At 36.8% G+C, this 24,364-nt stretch overlaps 1 protein-coding gene across 2 annotated transcripts in view; it reads left to right on the top strand.

Moving 5' to 3' along the window:
• SMYD3 (SET and MYND domain containing 3) overlaps positions 1 to 24,364 on the top strand; it is a 394,861-nt gene that overhangs the window by 282,931 nt on the left and 87,566 nt on the right. For both annotated transcript variants that reach the window (XM_082756582.1, XM_082756581.1), the window contains exons 6-7: positions 18,152 to 18,219; positions 20,519 to 20,621. In XM_082756582.1, coding sequence (XP_082612708.1) covers positions 18,152 to 18,219; positions 20,519 to 20,621 — 171 coding nt within the window. The remainder of the gene's footprint in view (positions 1 to 18,151; positions 18,220 to 20,518; positions 20,622 to 24,364) is intronic.

Here is a 24,364-nt window from a genome sequence, read left to right as displayed (position 1 = left end):
CTTTGGCTGCCTCAGGGCCTCCTCCTGGCTGCCACGTGGACAGCCCTTCCCAAGAGGCCTCTGCTCCTCAAAACAGGAGCTTTTACTCAGCTCTGTGAGAGGCAGGAGTGGATGTGGAGCTTTTTATCTGCCAGTACAAGTGTTCTGAGAACATGACCTCTAACAGGGCATACAGAAAAGCATAGTAGCTGTGTCAGATTCCATATTAAATTGTGGCCCTGACAAGTTCAGTGCTGGGTGCCTTCCGAGGTACCTTTCTGCCCTGACAGTCGCCTGCGTTTGAGGGCATAGGCAGGGAAGTCCAAGCTGCCACTTTCCCCTTACCTAGTGTGGCCCAGGTGGGTTGTTGACCACAGGGGGCATCCCTTCACCTTCAGTACCACAGTGCCAAGAGGCAAAGCCCCACTGCACTGAGTGCACAAGGTGGGCTGCAGGGAATTTCTATGGCAGTTTGCTCTCATCCCTGATTCTTCGGGATTTTCCTTCCAGGTTTATGGTTAAGCTTTAAAAAGAGCTCTGGTGCTTTATAAATTTCGGCTGCTGAGGAGATTCCATCCACTACTCTTTTTATGTTACTTTAATTTTTACTGTATGATGAGCGTGCTCTGTAATGGCAGTTAACAGCTAGGCAGCAGTCTGCATAAATGGAGAAAGGCAAATGCAGATTGAAAATGCACTAGAGAAGTACATTGGAGCTACCAGCCAATTTCACAACTTTACGCTGTCAAGACAGAGGACATGAAATAATACACAGCCCCTTAACTGGCATAACATTACCAACAGTGTGGCTGCAGCTGTACTGCAGCACAGAACAGCCAACGTCTGCCACAGAGAAATGTAAAGACAGAAATCCAATTTCAGTTGCGGATTTTGTGCTTCTGTTATTTTCTAAAGAAAATTGTTTGTTGTTTTTCTTTTTAACTGTAACCTTTTGGATACAGTTAGAGATGCTGAGCAAAATTCCTTTGTATACCTAACTGCTGCTGGTGTGCTGTGTGGCCTTGGTGTTGCATTCAATTCCTCCATGATTCAGTTCTGCACTTGCATTCTTCACAAGCCTGTTATGACTAATTAACACTTATACATTGTTTGATGTCCTTGAGCAAATAGAAATATAAAGCTACATATATTCAAGCAAATATTATTTCAGGCCTTCTGAACTCTGGTTTCAACTTGTAGTTACGCAACTGAAATGCTAAAATGAGAAGCGAGAAAGAGAAGCTTTGTGAGAAGCTGGAAGGAGGAAAGGTTCTTCAAAAGCATTGCCTTTTTTTTTTTTTTTTTTTCCTGCCTTACATAATGTAATATTCCATTATTTTACTTCATAGATTTGAAGCATTATTAATTTTTGATTCCAGTTCTACTCAAAAAACGTTTAAGGAGTTTTTATTCTAATAATGAGAAGATGATGAGAGAGAGAAAAAAAAAAAAAAAAAAAGAAAGAAAGAAACAGAAAAACACCCCTCAAAAATACTTGAAAACATAATTTGCAGGATTATCTGGGTAAAATTTCTGTGTGGGCTAAAACAAACAAACAAAAACAAAAAAAGAATATTTTCCAACATTCATTGTTCCATTAATTGGTGCTATTTTAGGGCAGGGCAGTTCTCCAGAGGCTTCTTCAAGCTTGCCTTTTGATGGTAATTTACATTCAGCGTCTCTGCTGCAATGCAATCACAATAATAAGCCACAGTATCTTCAGTTTTTAAGCCACCAAATGTATCTACAGACTCAGCAACTGTCACAATTTCAGTATTTGAGTGTGAATTTTTACTGCTTAGTTCATGATTGGTTCCTTGATTTCAAAAATAGTAACAAAAGGGAAAGGTTTGAGCTGATTCTGAATGAATTTTGACAGATCCATGATTTACTTTTAGGCATTCCAAACATAAAGGCAGAATCTGCTTTTGGAGGGTAAATGATTTGAAAATTAAATGATATACTGAGCTCTAATTAGGATAAACTTTTTTTTTTTTTTTCATGGACTTAGGCCCATTAAATGTACAGGCTTAATTCAAATATGTAACAGTTTCATTTGTGAATAATTTTGAAACCGATAAATACCCATGGTCAGTTATTATGCAGTTAGTTACTATGGATACTTGGTTTGCAAAATGTGTGGCTTTGTGGATAAATTTCAGCCAAAGAGCGTGTATCATTAAATAACATTTCTTTTTTAGACAAATAACCAGAGTGACATGATAATATATTTGTAGTCATGCACGCAAATCCAGAAAAGATTTTTGCAGAGAGAAGTCTGGGTAAATAGAAGTGAGCTTTATTTTGCAGTGATCTCTTTGTGTGTCTCCTTGGAGCAGATTTGTTGGTTTTGTATAAATAGGGCTTTTTTGAAAATACTGGCTTTACACAGAAGTTCAATCTTTTTTTTTCTTTTTTTTTTTTCTTTTTTTTTTTTTTTTGACAAAGTCATCTGTGCTTCCATCTCTCTACGTGCCAGTACTAATGCAGCTCTCCTAAAACCCTTCAGCTTTCCTGCCCTTTGCTGTTGCTGCCCAGTCTCATGGGAGTATTATGGTATAAACAGATCATCCTTTAGATATCAAAACTGAGTTTGCTACACTTGAGTTCTCACTTTAACATACTTCCTCTGTTAAAAGACTTCTGCATTCAGTTCACTAAATATTGCTGAATATTACTCAGTGATATGTTTTTCAAAAGCTGCCCTGCACAGTTCTTATTGTCGCATCCCCCACCTGCACAGGTCCTGGGGCTGACTCTGACTCTTCTGGTTTGGGAATCCTCCCAATGGACAGATTCATCATGAAAATCGAGTGGCTGTTCAAAAAAAAATAAGATTGATTAATATTACTTTTTTTAGAGTAATCGCATTGCAGGGTCTTCAGACACAATTTGCCATAACCAGAACCTCGATACTTAAGGAAAACAGATGCACCACTCCTGAGCCATGGGTTGCAGGGTGATTCCTTTGCTGAAGCGGGCAAGACAAATCAGCAATAATCCATGAACCACCTTTGAGGTTGATGAGAAAAAAGCTCAGGTGAAAACAAAACTCTAGAAGTGCTTCCAGAGGCAGGGCCTGTTTGTTGAACAAGAGTGAAGAGGGAAGAAGTAGGTCCCCAACTTCAAATATCTGACTAGTTTGCACAAAGTTAGGTGATGATATTAAATTAACTTTTCAGTTGCAGAACAGCAGAAGAGAATCATTATTCGCTCAAGGTACCAGCATTCATTTGTTCCTATGATATGGGAGTTAGAAGCGCAGTCTCCATGTGTAGGAGCTGACTGGGTGAGAAGTTCTCAGTGGACAGACCGCTGTATTTATGCAGCCTCCTTCACAAGGCAAGGCCTACAGTTCATGTACCCTCAGTTGTCTGGCAGTTATAAAGCATCCTTAGCGAGAGGATGCTTTTATGGATTGGTGAGCATGGCTTGGAGTCCTTGAGAACTGCAGGTGAGTGAAGTTTGAGCTTCACAGGGCTGAATTCAGCTCTGCAGGCACGTGTGGAGGCAGCGCTGCTCCTGGTTTTGTTGCCGTGCTGGCACCTTTGAGAGCATGGGCCTGTAGTGTCAGAGCTGGCTTGCTGCTCAGAACTGCTGAGCAGCTAAGCTGTGTAGCAATTTTTAAAACAAAACTCTACCTTTTCCTTTATTCTCTGTAGGCCTGGGTACTAGATGACCTTTGAGCCATATATGGTGGAAATTCAGTGCCACTGGCCTTGGCTGCCATTTTACAGGGTCCTTTCCTCCATGCTCCTCCTACAACCAAACTGTTAATAAACGCTCACTAAGAAAAAAGTTATTTATTTGAACTTATTTTTTTTGAATGCATTAGCTCCTGTATTTTTGATTTCTATTTTATTTCTCTTAGTTCAGTCATTTTATACTTTTTGTGACCTTCCCTTTTCTGGTTTTTAATTTGTTTAAAATCACAGATGTGTAACTGGAGGGTTGGCAATGTGATTTGGAGAAAGAGATTCAATGTATGAATTTGCCCCTAAGGAATAAGTTACATATATTTTTAAATATCTTATACAAACTGAATAGTGTATTTAAATGATCCAACAAGTGATAATAGCTTAACAGACTTTTCAATATGATGCTACCTTCACAGTGAGTAGAAAATGTTAAAAATGTAATAATGAAGTTTGAGAGAAGTTGGTGCTTCATTCATGGATAGGAGGACCCTCACCAGTATCTGTTTCAGCATCACAGAGGAAGTGATGCAATTGACTCTCAGTGGAAGAAGCTTGAACTCAATATGGAAAGACTCACAAAGCCTAGATCATAATTAAGACTTTCTAAATGTTTTGTGTTTTCATTAGGATGAGCTCAATATTAAAAAAAAAAAAAAAAAAAGGGGGGGGGGGAGGGGTTGGGGAGGAGAGAAAGTGGTCAAAGCGGAAGTGTTTGAAGACTTGATATTCGGAATTCATGTTTTGGGGTGAGCCAAAGGTGACAATTTTATGATTTCACACGGTTGATTTATAGTTGAGGCCAAGAGTACCGCAGCATGTAAAATATTAAACAAACAAAACATTTAATTGTATCTTAAACAGGATTTAATGTAAAAAATTACTTTTTTCTGTCATAAAAAAAAAATCAACATTTTGGTGGGGGAAAAAGTATGAATGTACTTAATTTGTTCTCATGTGGCACTCATCACAAGAACTACCAGTTAATGAAACCTTGTGTAGTGTCATTTGGTAATTTTTATTTTAAATGCATGTTGTATCATGAATTTGTATCATGAATAGACTGTTAGGGTGAAAAGTCTGGGTTTTAGGAATTAATTTGCAGTTTTACTTCATTCTATTATGAAAATATAATAATTCAAAGGTAAAATTTTCATGGGAAGTCAAATAATATGAGAGACAAGTCCTACATGAAAGGAAAATGTGCTCTGAAATAATAAGTCCTTAAATAATCATAGCCATAATATTGAATTTTAAATGATTAAATTCATCAAGTAAGAAGGTATTTTGGCATGTAGCTTTTTGGCATTACACTGGTTTAAAAAGAAAACAACAGTATGAACATAAGGAGAAGCCAGCATCAAAATGCCAACTGTGAGGAGAAACGCAACAGTAGATTTGAATAATCTCATGTCTTGTGGCTCATATTTCTAATTCAGTTTTGCCATTTCTTTAGTTTTGTCTTGTTTTTAAGAGAGTTTTGATATATAAACTTAGATTTTTCTTTGGATGTGGAGGTGGGGAGCTCGGTCAGCTCTACTGCTATAGTATTGACCAACGATTAGTATGTTCTTTCCTGTCACCCAGGTTTTGTCAGGTGTGGTAAAAATGCCAAGTACTCCTTCTTGCTTGCTGAAATCACAGCTCATCTAGCAGGTTTGCTTGTATGAGGTGTATGTAAAGATCTGGTTTGTACAAAGTAAGAGAAGCTCAGAGGAATGGGTATGTAAATTGTAGATAAAGATTTGCTGAGAGCGAATCTGCATATCAGTAAAAAAGAGCATGAAGCACTAGGAGAGTGCTGTGTATCAGAGGGGTATTTTGTAAATCTGTAATTAGTTTTCTAGAGCCAAAACATCCATATTTCTTTCTTGAAATATGTAACACAACACCATTGTAATTTGCTCAGACTGTAGTGAATGTTGGGACTTTGAAATGTAAATATTGAGTCTGTTCTCAAAGTTTCTGAAATCATGAATCTGGATTATGAAAACAATTGAATTGGCTTAAAAATCACAAGATAAAGAGAATTAAATGAAAACGTATTGGTATTCTAAAGAGAATTAAATGAAAACATACTGGTATTCATCTGCTTACTAGGGTTTACTACTGGTATTTATTTTGCCTGTCTGCATATAAGAGGGAGGATGATACAACTTTTCCTGTAAAGAAATGTTGATACTTGTTGGCAGGCAAAATTCTCACTTTCACATGAAAGATTGCATGGCTGTAGCAGTCACTTTGCAAATGGCAGTATATCATTTACATGCTGAGAAAACACAGACGATTTTGAAAAATGCAAAGCTTCAATTCCTTTCACGGTATCTCAAGATAATGGTGAAACAAAACTGCATGCTATTTTTAAATACCCTCCAACTTTGGCTAGTCTGTTTGTTTAATATCATCACATCTACTGTCTATTAAAAACAAACAAAAAAACAAAAATATTTTTCCTTATTAGATATGAACCTGAGGCATTAGTGGTACAGAGCTTAGATTAAGAATTAAGCAACCCAAAGTTTGCAGATGTTTAATGGAAAGGATTTGTTATGTCTGAAATACTCAGAATTTTAACCACAAGGAGTTGGATCACCCTATTTAAATGCTCTCGGAAGTTCTCATTCTAGTTTGTCTAGTGAACTTTCTTGCTATCTAATTATTGGTTTTGTGTAACTCACCTGATGCCACTGAAGTTTGTGCTAATTTGTATTAATGTAAGTGCAAATTTTATGTTGCAGTCTAAATAAGGACAAATGAAGAGTAAATTTTTTTTCAAGCCTATTTGTATACAGTTATGTTATTTACCAATTAAGAATTGTTAAAATCTCATTTCTGAGAAGTTGCAAGATTATATTCCTGGCTGTTAGATTTAGTTATTGAGTTCATCTCATACTGACACTGTTCATCACAGAAATGCTCTTATAAGGTTTCTTTGCTGGTGAGTTTGTGGAAGGGCAAAGGTGAAGGAGTGAGGAGAAAATTCTTTCTTTGACATAAGTATTTCCTGTAGACAGCAATTACATACAGGTCTGTGAACTTTAGTTAGCTACCCACAAACATTTGAACTGTGTGCTCAACATAATGTTTGTCTAACCTTCCTTTAATAATATATTTCAAAGACATCTGGTAGAGACATTTCGAAATTAAATACTTTTTTTTTTTCTTTAAGAGTGAAAGATCAAATAATGTAATTGTGAAGGTGAAAAGTCTTTCTTCCATGTTGTTGTTATTATTATTTACAATGCCTAATTTATATTTTTTTTTGCTTCAGGTACTCATGCATATCACATAGTACAGCAGGTGAATTAGAATCCCATGTTGTTTCTTTGAATTATAGAAATATACACAAATTACTTTCAGATCTCTATCTCTTTTGTACTCTTCAGTGCACTTGCTTATTATTCCAAATTTCCTGTCCTCTAGCTGATTTCCACTCATTTCCTTTCCTTTTCCGTTTATCTTATATTAGAAACAGCAAGAAAGTCCTGCTGTGATGGTTTTCAACTTCCAGTACACGGTGGTACATAGCCTTCTTAATGAAGGATACCAGGAGTGATGTGAAATCAGAAAAGGTTTTGTTGGCTGATATCTGCTGTGGGTGTGGGTAAGAATCTTGGACATACAGAAGCCACAGGCCATCTGAAAGGAGAGCTTCCTGACACCTTCCATTTTCTAGTCCTAGGAAAGTAGAAATGTTTCCTACCAGTTGATTAGTTGATTGCTTAGTTATAAACTTCATAAAGCGAAATCTCACAGAAAATGGCAATTACATAAGGGCTAATAAACTGTTTCCACTTCTTCTTCTAAAACAGGCTTTTAATATCTAATGAGGACCATTTGTTCCTTTAAATTAGATAGATTTGAGGTTTGTATTTACATACAAAGAGACAGAAATAAGAACATGAGGAATCAGTGGAGATTGAATCAGAGGTAGAAAGGGATCTTGAGAGATCATTTCTTTACATGCTGCTTGAAGCTGGGCCAACACTGAATTCAGAGCAGCTTGATTACAGCTTTCACCAGTTAGGTCCTGAAAACTGCTGATATCCCAATATACCTAAAATCCTTAGAATTTCTGATACAATTTATGCTAGCTAAAAGTCTTCCAGTAAATTTCTAGCTCAGCCTGCATTCTTGAGAATTGTGGAACTGGTTATACATTCCAAGTGGCATCCCTCTGCCTGGAAGAGGAAACATAGATCATTTTCTCTTCAATTTACAGTCTGTATACTATAAGAGAGTTTGTTAAGCAGGAAGTATGGCTTTTTATTTCTGCAAGCTATGATTCTAGCTGTGCTATTAAAAGTTACTTTATGTGTTACTTGCTATTAAAAGTTACTCTACATGTAACTGTTTTGCAATCCTTTTGTCAGCTCATTGTTTGATGTCATATTAACTAGGCATTCTCTAAACTTGTTTTATGAGCTTATTTTGGACTAAGTCATATTTTCTTTAATCTGACTGCTACTCTAATGAAAGTATGGCTTAATGCTACTTTCAAGTGTTGTCTTTCTTCCTAACAAGTAATAGCATATAGTAATGATAAAGAAAATCTGTATAATGGTTACTACTAATTTGGTACAGTAAAGCATTATTTCAAAGGAAGATCTATTCTATTGAGATATAGGTAGAATGGTATATTAGAATCATTATCTGTTCTACTGAAGCAGTGGTGCTTCTGAGGAGTCCTGATGGATTGAACAGTGACATTCCCCCTGCTAGTTTCTGGGGTACTGACTTTGTGGGGTGCTGCAAGCCTTGTTCACCCAAAATATCTTCTACCAGTACTTTCATTCAAAAGGCACAAATGGCTCCAAATGAAATATGAAAGGGAGGTTCCTCCATAGCACTCGCTGTGTACAAAGTATCCAGGCTTTTCTGAATGGAGCAGGTTGTAGCAAACGGAGTCCCTTCAAGCAAAATCCCCCACCTTAGCCAACAAATGGGACTTGCAGCTCTGGTTTAGATCCTGTGTGCAGATCCTGCAAATGCACCCTGCAGATTCAAAGGAGTAGAGCAGGATTGTTATTTTTTTTTTCCCGACTCACTCTGTCACTTCCCAATATGGTCAAATGTAGTCCACAATGCTAGCAAATTGCCTTCAGTAACGTTAGATGTCATTGACTGTCTGTGTTTTATTATCACGTAGAATTGTCCAAGAATGTCAGACTAACATTATGGGAATGAGAAAACTAGTGGCATCAGCGTGAAAGCTATCCTCACAGTAACTAGAAGCGTATGCACTGTGTTGAGACTAAACATATCCAATGTTATGGAATTCCAAAAATTAAATTATTTAAACTGTTTCCTGATTAGAGCAGTGTTTGAAATAGCCCAGCAAAACAGAGTTGTAGGAAAAAAAAAAAATCTGGCTGGAAACCCTTATGGAGGTGATTTTCTAGAGATACTATGGGTGCACAAGTCCTATGAAAATCCATGAACTCTTTGAGTAGAGAGGACTTGAGTTATGCAGGCCTTAAAATTACTGTTTTGGCTTTAATTTGTTCTATGCATCACATCTTTACCTTAAACATAATAGCATATTTTGTCCCAAAAAGGAAATGGAGTTTGACTTACATTTTCTGCCTTTCTATATCATGCTATTTTCTGATACGGTCATATTCATGCTTCTGTGCCAACACACGCTCATACTGAGTGCAATCAGTCTTTCCTTTCAGTCAGGTCAATGTCTAGAACTGGGGTCTGGTTTAACCACCTCCTCAGTGCCTGGATTTCTTAAAACCACCTCCAGTAGGCAGTCACCCTTTTTTACCAAAAAACATCTGGTTAAGGTCATCAGCTGGCTGTTTCAGTATTTCAAGATTACCTACATAGTGGGCTTTTTGTTTCAGTTTTACTTTGTCCTGTTAAACTTCTAATTGCCACCTGGTCTTAATCTATTTGATCGATATCATCTGGCACTCCACACTTCTTAGCTGGCCTATCTGATGCAGAACACCTCCTAGGGGACAGTAGCATCAGTCATTGTGTCTGATGATCCTGTTCATATGTTTTCTATGGAAGAAAGAAGCAAAAGTGAGTTTAAAAGCATTTTGCAGGCATGTGCTAATAAATTGCTAACAAACTTAGAGGCAAAGGAAAGTATTTTCTTTAGGAAATTCTATGTTGGCATTTTGTGAAGAGCTCATGTAATATTCAAGTTATTTTTTTGTGTGTAATTGAAACTACCTGCTCTTAGCAGATGTTTGTTTTGCTAGCTGTCAGGAAGGAAGAACGTTCGCCATGCTTGCTATTGTCTTATTTACAGATTTCTGAAAATCTTTAGTGGGGAGAAAGGGCTTAGACCACTGACAGACAAAAGGGTATGTCTGGCCCCCTGATTTTTAAAAGTAGTAATATCACCTAGTTTGAATGATAGGAAAAAGTTAAAAAGTAAATGATATGTAAATAACTTAAATTCCTTTTTGTTTTGTTTTGATCAAAACCAAATGATTTTACAAAATAACAATAACAATTTTTTATGAAACTGCATGTCAAAAGAAAAGTAATAGTAGTTCATCTGGTGGGAAAGCATGTAAGAAAAATGGAAGGATCTGGAAGGAATAGTTACATGAGTATTCTTTTGGACCTAGATGTCCAAACTTTACAAAAGCCTGAGATTTCATCTGGTTAATATAAACCAGAGTATATTGTAGTTAGCCCTGCTTGCAGGGATCATGGACACATACATGTTTACAGTGTCGCGAGTTGTTTCCATGCATTTTTCACCCTCATAAAAACAACAACAACAAAACAGGTTCAGTTCTAAAACTCCTCAGTCATCTGTTTCAGGATGTAACTCAAGTAGCAAAATGAGACTAGAACTGGTCTAAAAACCATGTGCAGCTTGTGGGGGAAAAAAAAAAAAAAAAAGAAAACTTGTGGAGTTTTGCTCAAAAATGCTTTCTATGTTTCTAAATTTATTTAGCATTTTTTACAGGAAAAAAAATCAAAATCAAACTTTAAAAGTATGGGTGGTTTTGTTTTTTAAACATTTTCAAGTAATTAAAATATTTGGTTTATGCCATCACAGTTTGGAAGAGAGTTCTGATTTTGTTTTTCTTCTCATTTTGAATTTTCTTCCTCTTCAAGTTTTTGTGCTTTCAGGAATTTCCTTTTAGATACAATTTTAAAGAAATTGCATGAAAAGCATTTTCCCCAGGCTTTATCTTCCCTCCCACTTTTTTTTTTTTTTTTTTTTTTTTCTTCCCAGTAGAAAATATATTGCTAGGCAGTAAGTGAAAACTGAAAAAGGAAGGAGGAAGTAGATGCAAAAATCCACCAAGCCAAGTGACCAAATCCAAAGACTTTGCATCAATGAACCTTAAGAGAGAAATACACTTGAAGGTCTTGCTCAACAAACACCTCCAGAAGGAGCAACAATTATTTGGCAATTGTAAGAATAAGGTCAGCCAAGCCCGAAACATTTGGGCTAGGTTTCATCTCACCTAACATAGGCTGTCTAGCAGTTATGAGTCTTGTATGAGGAAATCATCTGGGTACTGGAGATGACGTACTCATTTATTCCACCATATTTTTAGCTCAAGATTAGTTCATTAATCTTGTTTTGCCTATGCCATTTTCACACCAGAAACTATAGCTGAGTCTCACCTTTATTTTTCATATTTAGTCCCACATTTGGTTTTTGAATATTCCATTGCAGAGCAGATAAGCCGAAAGGCAAGACAAATACCAAGTCACTTAACCACTCCCAGATGCCATCAAGTTTGATCTCATCCAAGAAGCAAGTAGTTTTACTTTGAACAGGTGGGCATACAGTGGCTGCAGGAATCAAGTTAATAACTTTGCCCCATCTCACAGGAGTGGACTTACCATCAGGAAAATAAGGAAGAAGAGATGGTTGTCATGCCTCTACTCTACTCCAGTTAATAATGCCAACTGCTGCATGCATACTGTAATATGGTCCATTAGTGACTTTGCAGTTCCTTCTGTCCAGTTCTGCTCCAGAAATAGATGTGTTTTAGTTCTGTTCCAAAAAGCAGTAATAATAGTATTTGCAGAGCTAGGTAAAAGCTAGAGTTTCTCCAAAGGCAACATGAGGTTTGCTGACTGTTGGCAGAATAGTCTGTAAAAAGAACACAAGGAACACAATTTTTTTTAATGGGAGTTCTATGGAACTTCAGGATACTTCATTTTACCAAAAAAGTGCAATGTTTTTGCATGTTTCAGGCTTTAGCTATTCATGTCTTGGGTCAGTAACTACATCTTACACACACACTTAAAAAAAAAAAAAAAAAAAAAAAAAAAAAGTGCCCATAGCAAACATAACATTTGTCCTAGTAATGATGGCTTTGAAATTCTTGATGATCAAATATATTTAGCTACATAGCTAAATATTTTCATTTGAAGGATTGGAGAAGTATGTATGGGGATAAGAAGATAGGAGGTAATTTGCCATGACCTATTTTCATTCCATTCCAATCAAAATTGCACCACTTAGCTGAGTACTAAAAAGGGATGCCTGAAGCACAGTCGCATTAAATCATCTGTTAATGTCAGGCCAAATTTATCTGGTCTACTGGCTGGTAGGTGGTGACACCCATCTGCAAGGGATACTGGTGTTCTGCAGGCTCATAAGAAGCTCTTATTTGCTAGGATTGCTAAAAGTGGCCTGAAATTTTGACATAGGAAGAAAGATCTCCAACGATGACAAAAACTAAGAGAACATTTGGAAATCCACATCTTTGCTGTAAGTAGCTCTGAAGCAATAGTTTCTAATTCAGCCAAAACCTTAACGATTTGGCACAAGAGATAAATAGGATGTATTGTTCTTAAAGAAAAATGAAATAATTGAAAATTCAGTCCTGGTGTGAAAGAAATGTAACTCCTATGAATGCCGTGATATTGCAGCAAAATTTGGCTTCTGAGCATGTATCACAAACAGTTAAGTACTTGTCCCATTTCCATAGTCTGAAAATCTAAATTAGATAAACTTTTCCCCAAACCATCCTAACATGTTTTGATTTCAGTCTAGAACAAAACACAGAAGAATCTTTTTCTTGGTTTATTTCAGTTCTTTTAATGCTTCCTTCCTCTACTGTTGATTTTGTGGCTCCTATGGAAGCAGGTAGGTCCTGAGTACAATACAGCAGAGAACTGGATTCAAAGCTCCTGATTTAGTAAAACCTGTGTGTACACACACCAGAAATATACGCCTTGTGGCAGGGCTTCTTTCAGCACAGCACTCTGGTAGCAGACAACTTACCTTCCCACCTCATCCCATTTCCTCTTACCCTCTCTGAAATGCTGTCCATTGGACACAGCTGAGGATTCAGAGCAGGAGGAGCTCTGCCTACCTGTGTCTTTTTGGGGCCATAGGCTCTGGCCACGAGCAGCTAAATGAAGGATGCTCAATACAGGGCCTTGACAGGTCTGTCGCTGCTGTGGCATACCATGCATTTGCACTTGAGCACTGCAGCAGTGTTTAGCACTGTTACCCTAGCACTCTGTGTGCCAAATGAAGTCATTAGCAGATTTGAGATCTATCAACCATCTGTGTCTTGTATCTGTTCATCCTCAAATGGGAAGGAGATATCAGTACAGACCTACAATGGGGGTGGTGGTGCTAGGAGGTCTCTGGGGCACGTCTTGGTCATTTGAATTAGTCTGTCCCTTGCATAGCATTTACTGCCCACCCCTTCCACCTGGCTAATGCCTGAGTCTCTTGAGAAGCTTGTTTACAACATGACAACTGGTTACAACATCTTTTGTTAAATATTCGCTAGTGATCAGGAATATCCAGCCAGCTTTCCTGTGGAAGGGAAACTTAATAATCCATGAACTTGTTTTTGTTTTTTTTCATCTTTAATTTACATTACATTGAGTTCATAAATTAGGGGGAAAAGTTCTGGCTTTCTTCCTGCTGGTGGGTTAGAATATGCCAGCTGTGACACACCATTTACAGAGATGGCTGGAGTCATTCTAGATCAAAGCTGAAAATGATATTGGCCTTATTGGTGCAATGTGTCCATTGTTAATCCTTCTTTGAGGTTTTCTTGTGCACATTACAAGAACTACCTCACGGTGCTGCAGTAATATACAGGGACACATGGAGACAAAATGATTGTTATTAGTCCTGGTATTTGTAACTTGATTTGTGCAGCAATCTTTAACCACTAATAATTTGTTTTCTTCTCTTGCATCCCCTATGCAAATTTTCCGTTGTCTTAGTGTCTGAAATCCCAGATCTGGAATGTCCTGCTATTGGGTCTAAGTCTGCTTTATTTAACCCAAATGCAAATCTGTAGTGTAAAGTGATATGAACGAGGTCTGAACTGCGGCCACAGTCACCCACAATCAGTAGGAGGGCTTTGGATTAGGATAGGCAGAACTGAATGCAAATCCAAGGCAATATGTTGCCAAACTGAATCCTTCATACCCTGTCAAATGTGAACACCAGAATTAATCTTCATGGCTCTCCATTGGACTGCAAGTCTGGCACAGGCAGAGATTGCTTAGACAGTACCTCCAGATGTCCTGGGAGCAGAGACCTCCTTATGAGGTAAATTGCAGAGTTCTCATATGCTATTTGGAGAGGAAATAAAACATAACAGATTGCAGCAGTTTTTGTTTGCTGATGAAATATGTGTGAGAACAGTGGTCAGTCAGTAAAGCTGTTTTACCCTCTGTGTGTTTACCAGGCTGGGAAAGATTATGTCGTCTTCTTGGGTTAACTTATGGGGTACAGTATACCTCTCTAAAACACGTGCAGTCTCTCAAAAAACAAATCCTTCTATTTAAATCAATCAGGATACATTATAATATTGTTTGTTGCTTGAAATAGTGATTCTTTTTAAATAATCTTGCAGGATTTATTGTCACAGTGCAAACTCAAACACTGAGGACTGACACTTTAAATTGTTGGTGAATGGTATTGCCAATCAATCTATGATGATAAACCTTGAGAGCTTTGAGATATTCTTAAAAAAGTTTTGCATTGTGGAGACTTGAAAAGCCTGTGAATCTCCTGTGAGAATTTGCCCTCAGTTCTCATGCTGGGAAATGTGTTATTTCAGAAATTGTAGAAATGGCAAGGAATTTGACTTTGCAACTTTGGAGTTCCAAAGTATGTGGACATTTTTCCTTATTTGTAGGTCTAGCAAACTCTGAGTACTCTGTTCAGTCTCCATATGTAGATATGCATTCATAGTGTTATGGCATTGGACAGAGAAGAGTTTTTAGAGGAATCATAAGGGACAAGTTGAACTGCAGCATAAATTAAATAACCAAGATAGATGATTCTACAGGAGTTAAGATGACAAAGGCCATGCCTCTGTAAGGAAGAAACTCTATTCTGAAGCAGCGTATTGCCCCATATTGTTTATTCTTCCTTATTTCAAAATCTGTGTTCACAGAGAATCAGAACCTCGAAGATCATTGTATCAAGAATAAGATGGTTCAGTTAAGGCAGAAAAAAAGGCAAAGTGATGATGGAACCTGAAAGCAACACAATAACAGAAGAAAGGCATTGTTTGCTTTGTTTTGTTTTCCGTAGAAATGGGGTTAGTTAACTTCCAGTCACAGCAGGTTTTGATCTGTAACCAGTTTCCTCACTTTGTCTTGAAACAGGCAGTGTACCTGTGGTCTTCTCAACAGCACTGGATGCTCCAGTTTTAGCTAGTATCTGAGCTACACATAAAAGTCAGCAAATCCTAGGAAGCGAAGCTAGGAAAATGGATTTTTCTTCGGGTTTTGTGTAAAAGAAATTCCTTCTTTTTGTTTCTTGTGAGATGTGGTCTTCAACATTAACTCCTATGGTGGCCGTTGGACTGAAATCCCAATACTGCCCTTGGCAGGACTCACCTTTAAATTTGAGAGATTAGAAACTTCTTAAAAGTTTTGTGAACAGAAATGATGTGGAGAATATTCAGATTTTTAGAAACTTCATAAGAAATTTGAAAGAGAACCAACATCCCCACCTCCAGGTGCCAGACTGTGGAGTTTTCATCTTTGATTCCTGTTACCAGCTGCAAACAATCAGTGCAGGATTGTCATTATGTCAGAATTTCATACACCATAAATGATGAGATACTACTTCCTACCTTGCTTCCTCTATCTGCATTTGCTGAGGACAGAGAACAACCACAACAAAGGGCGATATCTGTAATGCACTCCGTATGAGCACTACTGGCTAATTCTTGTTTCCATACCTGAGCTTAACAGTGGGGAAGGATTGTCTGCAAGAAAGCTAAATAAATCCCAAAGCACTTGAAACTTCTTATGCCTCTGGTTGGACTGTGACTAAAGTTATATAGCCCAAAGTTCATAGATTTCTGCCTATGTTTAGTCTAAAGCCTAAATACCTTTTTAGATGTGGTCCTGAATGCTTCTGATTCCTAGTCCCCTATGTGAAACTGCAAATAATTAGAAATTAGATGGTATTGCACTACTTCACTGGGATATTGAGATGCAACTGTATACTCTGAAGATATCTAAACGGGAGAAGTTAAAAAGCGCCTCACAGAGAGCTACTTCTGAAAGACACTCTTGATGTCTGAATCTCAGAGCATCCATTCATCTCACATTTTTCTTTACATATAATCTATAAAAACATAGTGTGTTCTTACAAAAAGCAAAATGTAAAATGCTTGTGACTTCTGTGTATGAAACTTTTCACACAATAGAATGCATACCTATGTTAGAAAATGATGAAATAGTCTCTATAGCTCTTAATTCTATAACTCCAACATTCAATGTTGTTAATATAAACAGTTTTATGGTAATAATAGGAGATCTGCAAGGAAGAGGGATTCATTTACTTCTAAGAGATGTCTGACCTCTGCTACTTCATAATCCGTTAGAGAGCACTGAGGTCCACATAAGCGGGCTTTCTTTCTCCTTTACCTGGAAGGCATTATTTTTTCAATAAATACCAAAATCAAGTCAATATTTTTAAAACTACTATAATTGCCACTTTAAATGGACTAATCTTTGTTCAGAAGTTGTCTGATACTTCATGTCCAGTGCCAGTAGAACAGAAATAATTAAGATGTATGCATTTGGTAATTGATGGGGAACATTTGAATGGGTTACATAAATAATAGACCAATCATAGTATTGTCTAACCATTTAAAAATAAATAAATAAACACAAGCCTTACTGCATGTGCATTTATTTAAATTAACGTTGCTGTCAGAATTTATGAGAAATTTTGAAAGAGGGTTTCTTTCTCACCTTATGGTTAATGTTCTCATAAATAATAATTCATCAATTCTGTAAGATAAGGTGTACGATTACATTGTTCAGTGTACCACTTTAAAATAGAGGTGTGCATTTACTGTTCTGGGCAATTATTCTATGGATAAAACTACAACTTTCAGATCTCATTTTCAGATCTGCCAAATCATACTCTATCTCATTTCTGTTCTAAAGAAAATAAATGGCATTAGTAATTGAATGTTATGCAGAACAGGCATAGGACTTTGCATAATACTTGCATGTACAAGAAGTCTTTTTCTTTATCAAGTATTTTATTAGTATGTTATTGATAACTGAACAGGGACTAATAAAAATATATATATTAAAAAAAAAAAAAAAAGCAAAGAAAACAGTCATGTCCCTTCCCCATCCTCCCCACAACAAAACCAACAAAAAATAACTGAGACATATTAGAAGTTCATTAGGAGCTGCATTCTGGTTCTTGTTTAAGCCCATGAAAGTGATAATTGCTAAGCATTTACAAATTTCTGATCTATCACCAGGACACTTCAGTCTGATACTTTGGGGTTTGGCTGTATCTTCTTGCAATGAACTTTCATTCTTCTCCACTGTCTTCTAAAACCACTTTGGTTTTGTACGAGTGTACAAGGGAAGAATGCACTATCAAGCTGAATATTTGAGGTGAAGTGAAAGATTATATTTCTCTTGAACAATAATTTGAAGATGATTTTGTGTGATCTTATACATGCAAACCAACATATTTATAGCGTGAAAGCTGGACTATTGCACAAACTTTGCATGTATTTATGCCTATATCACGTTGCCAGAGTCAAGACTGCTCTTTAATTCAAGGCTCTGCCATATATATTCTTTAGGCTCTTGTAGTACTCATTAAAAGGTCTGTGACAGCCTGGCATCAGTAGAGTACCAGAATGGAAACAGCCACGCTTTTCACCGGCCTTATCTGCTGTTATCTGCTGTGTTGTTTCCAGGCTAAGCTTCTCAACCTCTGTGTAGGTTTTTCCCCCCCTCTGAACAGGAAGATAGGGCCTCTGCATGTGTTTAACCCCACATTTTTGCAGGATACTAATATTTCTGCTTTTAATTGACTGCAGTTTTACAGGAGAGTGTGTCCCAGATGTGATTGCTCTAAAATGAAAGAGCACCAGTGTTGAACTTGAATGTTTCCCATCCAATTACCAGTTGCCCCTTCATTTTATTTTGAAAGTTTTTTTCATCTGAGTATGGAGTTTCCAAGTTACTCTGGTAATCCTGGATTTTTTCCCTTGTTTTCACAGGTGACCTGTAACTGTTTCACCATCAGTAACGGAGAGATGCAGGATGTTGGTGTTGGCCTGTATCCCAGGTAGTGTGAACACTGTTTCATTCACAGGCAAAATCTATGTTAGGTTTTCTCCTTTTTTTCCTAGGTAGCTTTAAGGGCCATACCATAAATGTAGCAGGTAACATGTCCAAACAAGAAACTGGGAAATGGGAATAAATTATAGGAGAATGAAAAAAATCATCAAGTTGAAAAAATTCTTAATAGTCCCAATTACAGATTTAAAACAGTTTAAATAGAATATGTCTTTAGATTTTATTTTTATTGAGGTGGTAGTCATTTCTAAGTAAGTAAAAAAAAAAAAAAAAAAAAGCTAATGTTAAAAACGTGTGACTAAACATTCCTAACAAGTAAAAGGAAGTGTGTTATGTGTTGCTTTGGAAGGCAGATATTTTGCAGCCAAGAATCTTCTGAATTGGCAATTAAAAGAAAAAGATCAAATGTGTATATTAGCAAATTACCATAACTAAGAAACCAGTAAAGTGAAAAGATAAGCCCCTTGAGAGATGGATGTTAGTATTTGAATTATTTCTTATTTGTATTAGTTAAGAAGGATGTATGAGGGAAGGTTTTGCCTTCATAGGTACCTGCAACTATTAATATGGAGCACATAAAATTGAGCAGATAAAATATAATTTTTAATTTATTTTTTGTGAATATAGGGTTGAACCATGTTGTCAGTATCTAAAGGCGCCTGTCATTGTTGTTGCTTTTCCTACTAAGGTCATGTGTGCAAGATTTGACTGAGGACAAACGAGGCCTGCTTGTGGTAAAGATAAGGCAAAGGCTAGGAGGTAAAAAAAGGCTTGTGGTAAAGATAAGGCAAAGGAGGAAATGGGAACCAGTGTTATGAAAAATACGGAACATTCATCTGATTTCATAGTGGAATGGAAACAAATCTTTCCACATACTTAAAAAAAAAAAAAAAAAAAAAAAAAAAAAAAAAAAGGAACAGTATTTTAGAGCATTGTTATTAGTGAAAGGTTTTCTTTTGGTTGACAAAAAGCCCCTGACTAGGAAGAAAGTGGATATCTGTGTTCTGTGATAATGCCCTGTCAGGGATACAAGAGACCCTTTCCCAATTCAGTTCACAGCAGCTTTAATTTTGCTGCTTCAAAACATTCTGAGATGGGAAAATTGTGAACTTAAACTGCTGGTTCCCAAATTCTAGGCAAATGCCCTTCCATCTGGGCTGCAGCATGTAATAAGGTGAGACAGTCTACACTTCCAGGTGAAATTGTCATTATAAACATTAGAGTTTCCACAAGATGAAATTTGATTAAGAATGCTTCATATAGTCTCATTAAAAGGTTGTATGTTGTTGCATGGCTTAATAGCTTCAGCATCCCAATATATTTTAAAACAAATAAAATCCTGTGGTACCTCTTTGCATCATCTTGCCAGCAGGAATAGGCCCAGTGATCTCACTTAAGTGAAATGGAGACCGTCTCCCAGAGTATGCTATTGAGTTCATGCGGAGACTCACCACTGATATTTTGTGAGGCTTGAAGGGCTATCAAAAGATTTAAGGTCCTTTTTATAACCCTTTAAGAGTCAAGAACTGAATAAATATGGTTTGGTCTAGGGCTGTGACCCTTGGTAACATCCTTCGTTTTGCCAGCTGCATTGGGGATCCTGAGTTGCTGAATCAGGCAGATGGGGAAAGTAATAAAGGCAGCTAGAAGATGGATAAGTCAAAAATTCTGCTTCCAGCCTGATGATGCCAGAAATGGTCTTTCAGTGGGTCATTACCATAGAAGAAGAAACATCAGAGCTGAGTCAGCTATGAAACTGTTCTTGGTCTGGCAGAGTCGATTGTTTCTCAGCTAGTAAAATGTGGAAATCAGAAGTACATGGAGGAAGATGTTCATATGTGCCCTTTTAAAAGAGGGATGGTCCCACTAAGGGCCAAAGTAACTGATAAGGTGTATGTTATTAGTGCCCCGAAACTGAGCAGAAGCAGCAGAAATAAGACACAGTTCTACTGGACAAATCTTTTATTCTGAACTGTTCTAAGCTACATTGTTGTCAGCTTGCCTGCTTTGCACTCTTCCCTGAGAAAGGCCTCTAAGAGAGTCACTGGGAGTCCATCTCCTTCCTCCCCTGCAGAGTACAAGGAGGGAAGGAACATGTAAACAGGTCCAAGAGTGGCTCCTATTAGAAGATTTATATTCGTTGCTAAACATTAATTTTTCTCCCCTAACCAAGAGCAGCTGATTTACCAGGGATTTTATTGGATAGCTATTTTTAAATTATGTCCACCGTAATGGCAGTGAACTAAAGTTCTTTCACTCTCTTTCTCCAACTCTACCACCATTTGCAGCATGTCTTTACTGAATCACAGCTGTGACCCAAACTGTGTGATCGTTTTTGAAGGATACCAGCTTTTACTTCGCTCCGTCCGAGAGATCCAGATTGGTGAAGAGGTAATTAACTTGTCCTCCCTTCCATCACAGACACCTGCAACAATGACATCTCCCTAAATAAATTCCAGACTGCAGGGCCACCAGCTTAATATTTTGATGATATATTGATGCCAATTTCTAGCACATAGCTATCAGGGAGAAAATGATAAATAGAATCATCTCTTCACACTGCCTGGGCCCCATAATCATTACTACTCATAAATCACCAGCAGTCTTGATAAATTCTTGTTCCTCTTTCCTCCTTTAGGCACTTCATTTTGTTTGTATTTGGATGTCTTTACCCTGATGGAAACACTTAGAATATTTCTGGGTGGAATGCAGTGTTCACTAAGTCAGGGCAACGATAAGCATTTGTCAGGCTGTAACCATGCTATTGTTGTAAACCTTTCATTGACAGAGAAAGTAACAATGTGAGGTTTGTTTTCTTGTTCATTTTACAAGGGAAGACTTCAAAATATCCCTCTCGAGAGATTTCTGATTTTGATCTAAGTTATTGTCAGTTTTGTTTTTAAGACAGCATTTGTATTTCTTTTGAAAACAATCATTTGTGACTAGGTAACCGTTTCAAAGGAACTGTCTTTCAGAGCAATGCAATGCAGAATTTGCTTAGGAAGGCCTGCAAAAACAGGTATATATGTAACTTCACATGCACCAACGACCTATGCAGGTCTAGCTCTTGGTTATTTCAAAATCCTGATCTTATGTAAATGCAGTTCACGTTTGTGCTTCAATCTCTGGGAAGATCAAGGATTTATGTACTCTAATTTAGGAACAGTACCTCCTTTTCTCACTATAAGTTTTTGTTTGTTTGTTTGTTTGTTTGTTTGTTTGTTTTTTAATGCATCCTTTTTCTAAGATATGTAAATGGTAAAATATATTTGTAGGCAAAATAGTGTGGAGAACCAACAGAAATGCTTTTGCTTGTTTACTTTACCAAGAGAAATCTTCTAGGGTACAATTTTGTAGACCTAGTAAGTGTAGCCATTATTCTGTCTGGCATTCTTGTTCAAGACAAATTATGTGTGCTTTTCTTGCATTTTATCTATATATCTTTGCTTTCCCATTCATCAAGATGTGTTATTTATCTAAATATACAGTGGATTGTAATGTTTTCCCATGATGTATTCAGGTTAATTACTAGAGTTCTAAAATCTTATTTTCATGTACACAGGTATATTTTTCCAAATAAATTTTGTAAATCAGTTCTTTGTAACAAGCAGCTTTTGCACAGTGGAAGAGGCACTCAGGTAGCCTCAGAGTGGTTCTGGAGTGAGAAGTGAAGTAGAACATCCTTGAATGTATGGATGTCACTTGGTAGTGCTACAGCTGTGAAGCAATGACCCAAATTTCACACTTTGTTTTAGGCGTCTATGATCCACAGAAGTCTTCAGGTTAAAATCAGTGGTGGAATAGATATCGTGCAATTTATAAGTATTTGTAAGGCTATAAATATAAATGGTAAAACAGGGCAGCTAGAACCACTTAGTTTACAGTGACTTGGACAGCTGCATGAATGTGAGCTTTAAAATGACTGCACCTTATGTGAACATATCATTTTCTAAAACACTTTTCCTCAGAAAGTCAGAATTTTCTTTAGAGCCCAGGTTCTGGTTTACTTGGTGCAATAATTGCTCCTAGTTTTGGTGCTTAAAGGAAAACTTGCCTTAAAGAACATCTAAGATATATATGTCCTGTATTAAATTGAGTGCTATCTTGATTTAGCTGGAAGAAATAAAAGTTGTGTCTGTGTTTCTTCAAATAAGGATGTGTCTAAGGAAGAAAAAGAAGCATAAGTGAGAAAGATGCAAAGGATGCATTAGTTTAGATCTATTAGGGTAATTTGAAGGGGAAGAAAATTATGAGTATATATATACAAGTTAGCTGTTGAAAATTATTTTTAACACTCAATTAAGTTTCTTCTTATGCAACTGCTGTTGTTTTTCATTCTATCTGTGCTCTGCATGCTAGCTGTGGTAAAGCTCCTTTCTACACTGCCTTACTGCTTGCCTGTGGCAGGGTGGGTCTCACTTTTCTTACTAGCTGTGTATTGAATTTAAACACCCGTGCAAATGGAACCATGTTACCTGTTCTGGCCTGAATTTTCCTTATATTACTGAGGTCATGATCTGAGCCAATAGGAGAGAAAATACATGTTAGGGAAGAATCTGGTTGAGTTTTCTGAACAAATCAAGTGTTCTCAGATGATGTGATTATCAGCAGTAGAAAAGCAGGTTAATTCTGGAATCACACTTATGCCTCAATCATACTTTAGAGTGCTTGTGCTATGAACAGTAATTACATTGATCATTACTGAAAAAAAATGTATGCAAGACTATGAAAAGCTCGATTTTTTTATTTTATTTTTATTTCATGATGGAAGTTGTTCCAGTTCCCTTTTGGTCTTGTGTCTACGTAGACATTGTTTATTTGCATGTTTTTCACAGGAAGCCATGTGGCATTTAGTGGTTTTTAATTAAATTTTGGTTTGGGCTTTGAAATTTGTTCAATGCAAAATGTATATCAGGTAGTAGGAAATTAGGACTTTTCAGGCAGAAGAAAATGTTTGCCTAAATCCTTATAGAGTGAAAGCACTACATTTCATGGTGTATATTTTGAAAACTAATCACTCCTAAAATCACATTCTACCCATGTAGTCCTTTTTTTGTGGTAAAGACAGTGTTGCAGTCCTGAAGCGCTAAGAAATTATGAGTCATGAATGTTACTTTTTCGTAGGATCTGAAAGAAGTGATTCATGGGTAATCACTTGGTTTCCAGAGCTGAACCTTTAGGAAAAAAAAATGTATTGCAGGAATAATAATAAAATACTGGAAGTTGGCAAGAAAGAGAATTGTCTGTTCCTTACATTTTGTTTTGTAAACCAAGTAAGTTCAGATTTATCTTCAGGTAAATTGTTTGGATTTTACATTAATTTGGTTCTGTGGTATTGCATGCTTTTTGAGAGCAGAAAGTTACAATTTTAAACAAAAACACAGTTTTCCCATTGGCTTTTGACTGTGAATGCTTTATTCAGTGTTCAAAATAACAGCTTTCATTTCTATCATTACGTAACTCATTCATCTGTTTAAATGGCATTTATAATCCTCACTAAATGTAGAATTTTTAAAGTGAAACTTTAAAAAGGAAAGGTTTTTAAGAAGGCAAGGTTGAAGGAAACATCCTTTAACCTTGGTAGCCTTTTGTTTTTTCTTCCTGTCCTGACTCATTCTCTTATAAGTCACATAAGGCTGTATGGTTCTATACTAATACCCCCAAATTCTAGTGCTTGACCAGCTGGCAATGATCACTACTAAATTTAAGTATTTTCTGTTCTGCATCTGGCATGAATGGAATAAAGCAGGTAGGGACAAAAGAAGTGAAAGGAAGACATGGCTTCAGTGCAATGATTTATCTCTCATGCGTGGATGGGGGAGGTTGGCCTAGAAAGAGTCTCCTAACAATATGTAGATTCTACCCTGTACCAGGTTTCTGAGCATAATTGTATATAATGGCGGGAAGAAAGAAATAAGGATTTTTGTAGAGTTTTTATTCTACATGTCCCTACTTAAAAAGCTACAATATTTTCTGAAACTTGCTTCCAGAAACTCAAAACTAATTATAACACCTTTTTCCTCCTCAAGATAACAATGCTTGTGGTGCTATCAGAGCTTTTGTTTCTTTACGTAATATTACTTCAACAGTATATAAAGATTTCAATTGATTTTTTTTCTTCATTACTATGTCTA

This window comes from Aythya marila, assembly GCF_965140915.1.
Source record: "Aythya marila genome assembly, chromosome: 3".
Lineage (NCBI taxonomy): Eukaryota > Metazoa > Chordata > Aves > Anseriformes > Anatidae > Aythya > Aythya marila.
Note: the sequence above shows the minus strand (reverse complement) of the source record. Positions and strands in the feature narration are given on the sequence as shown.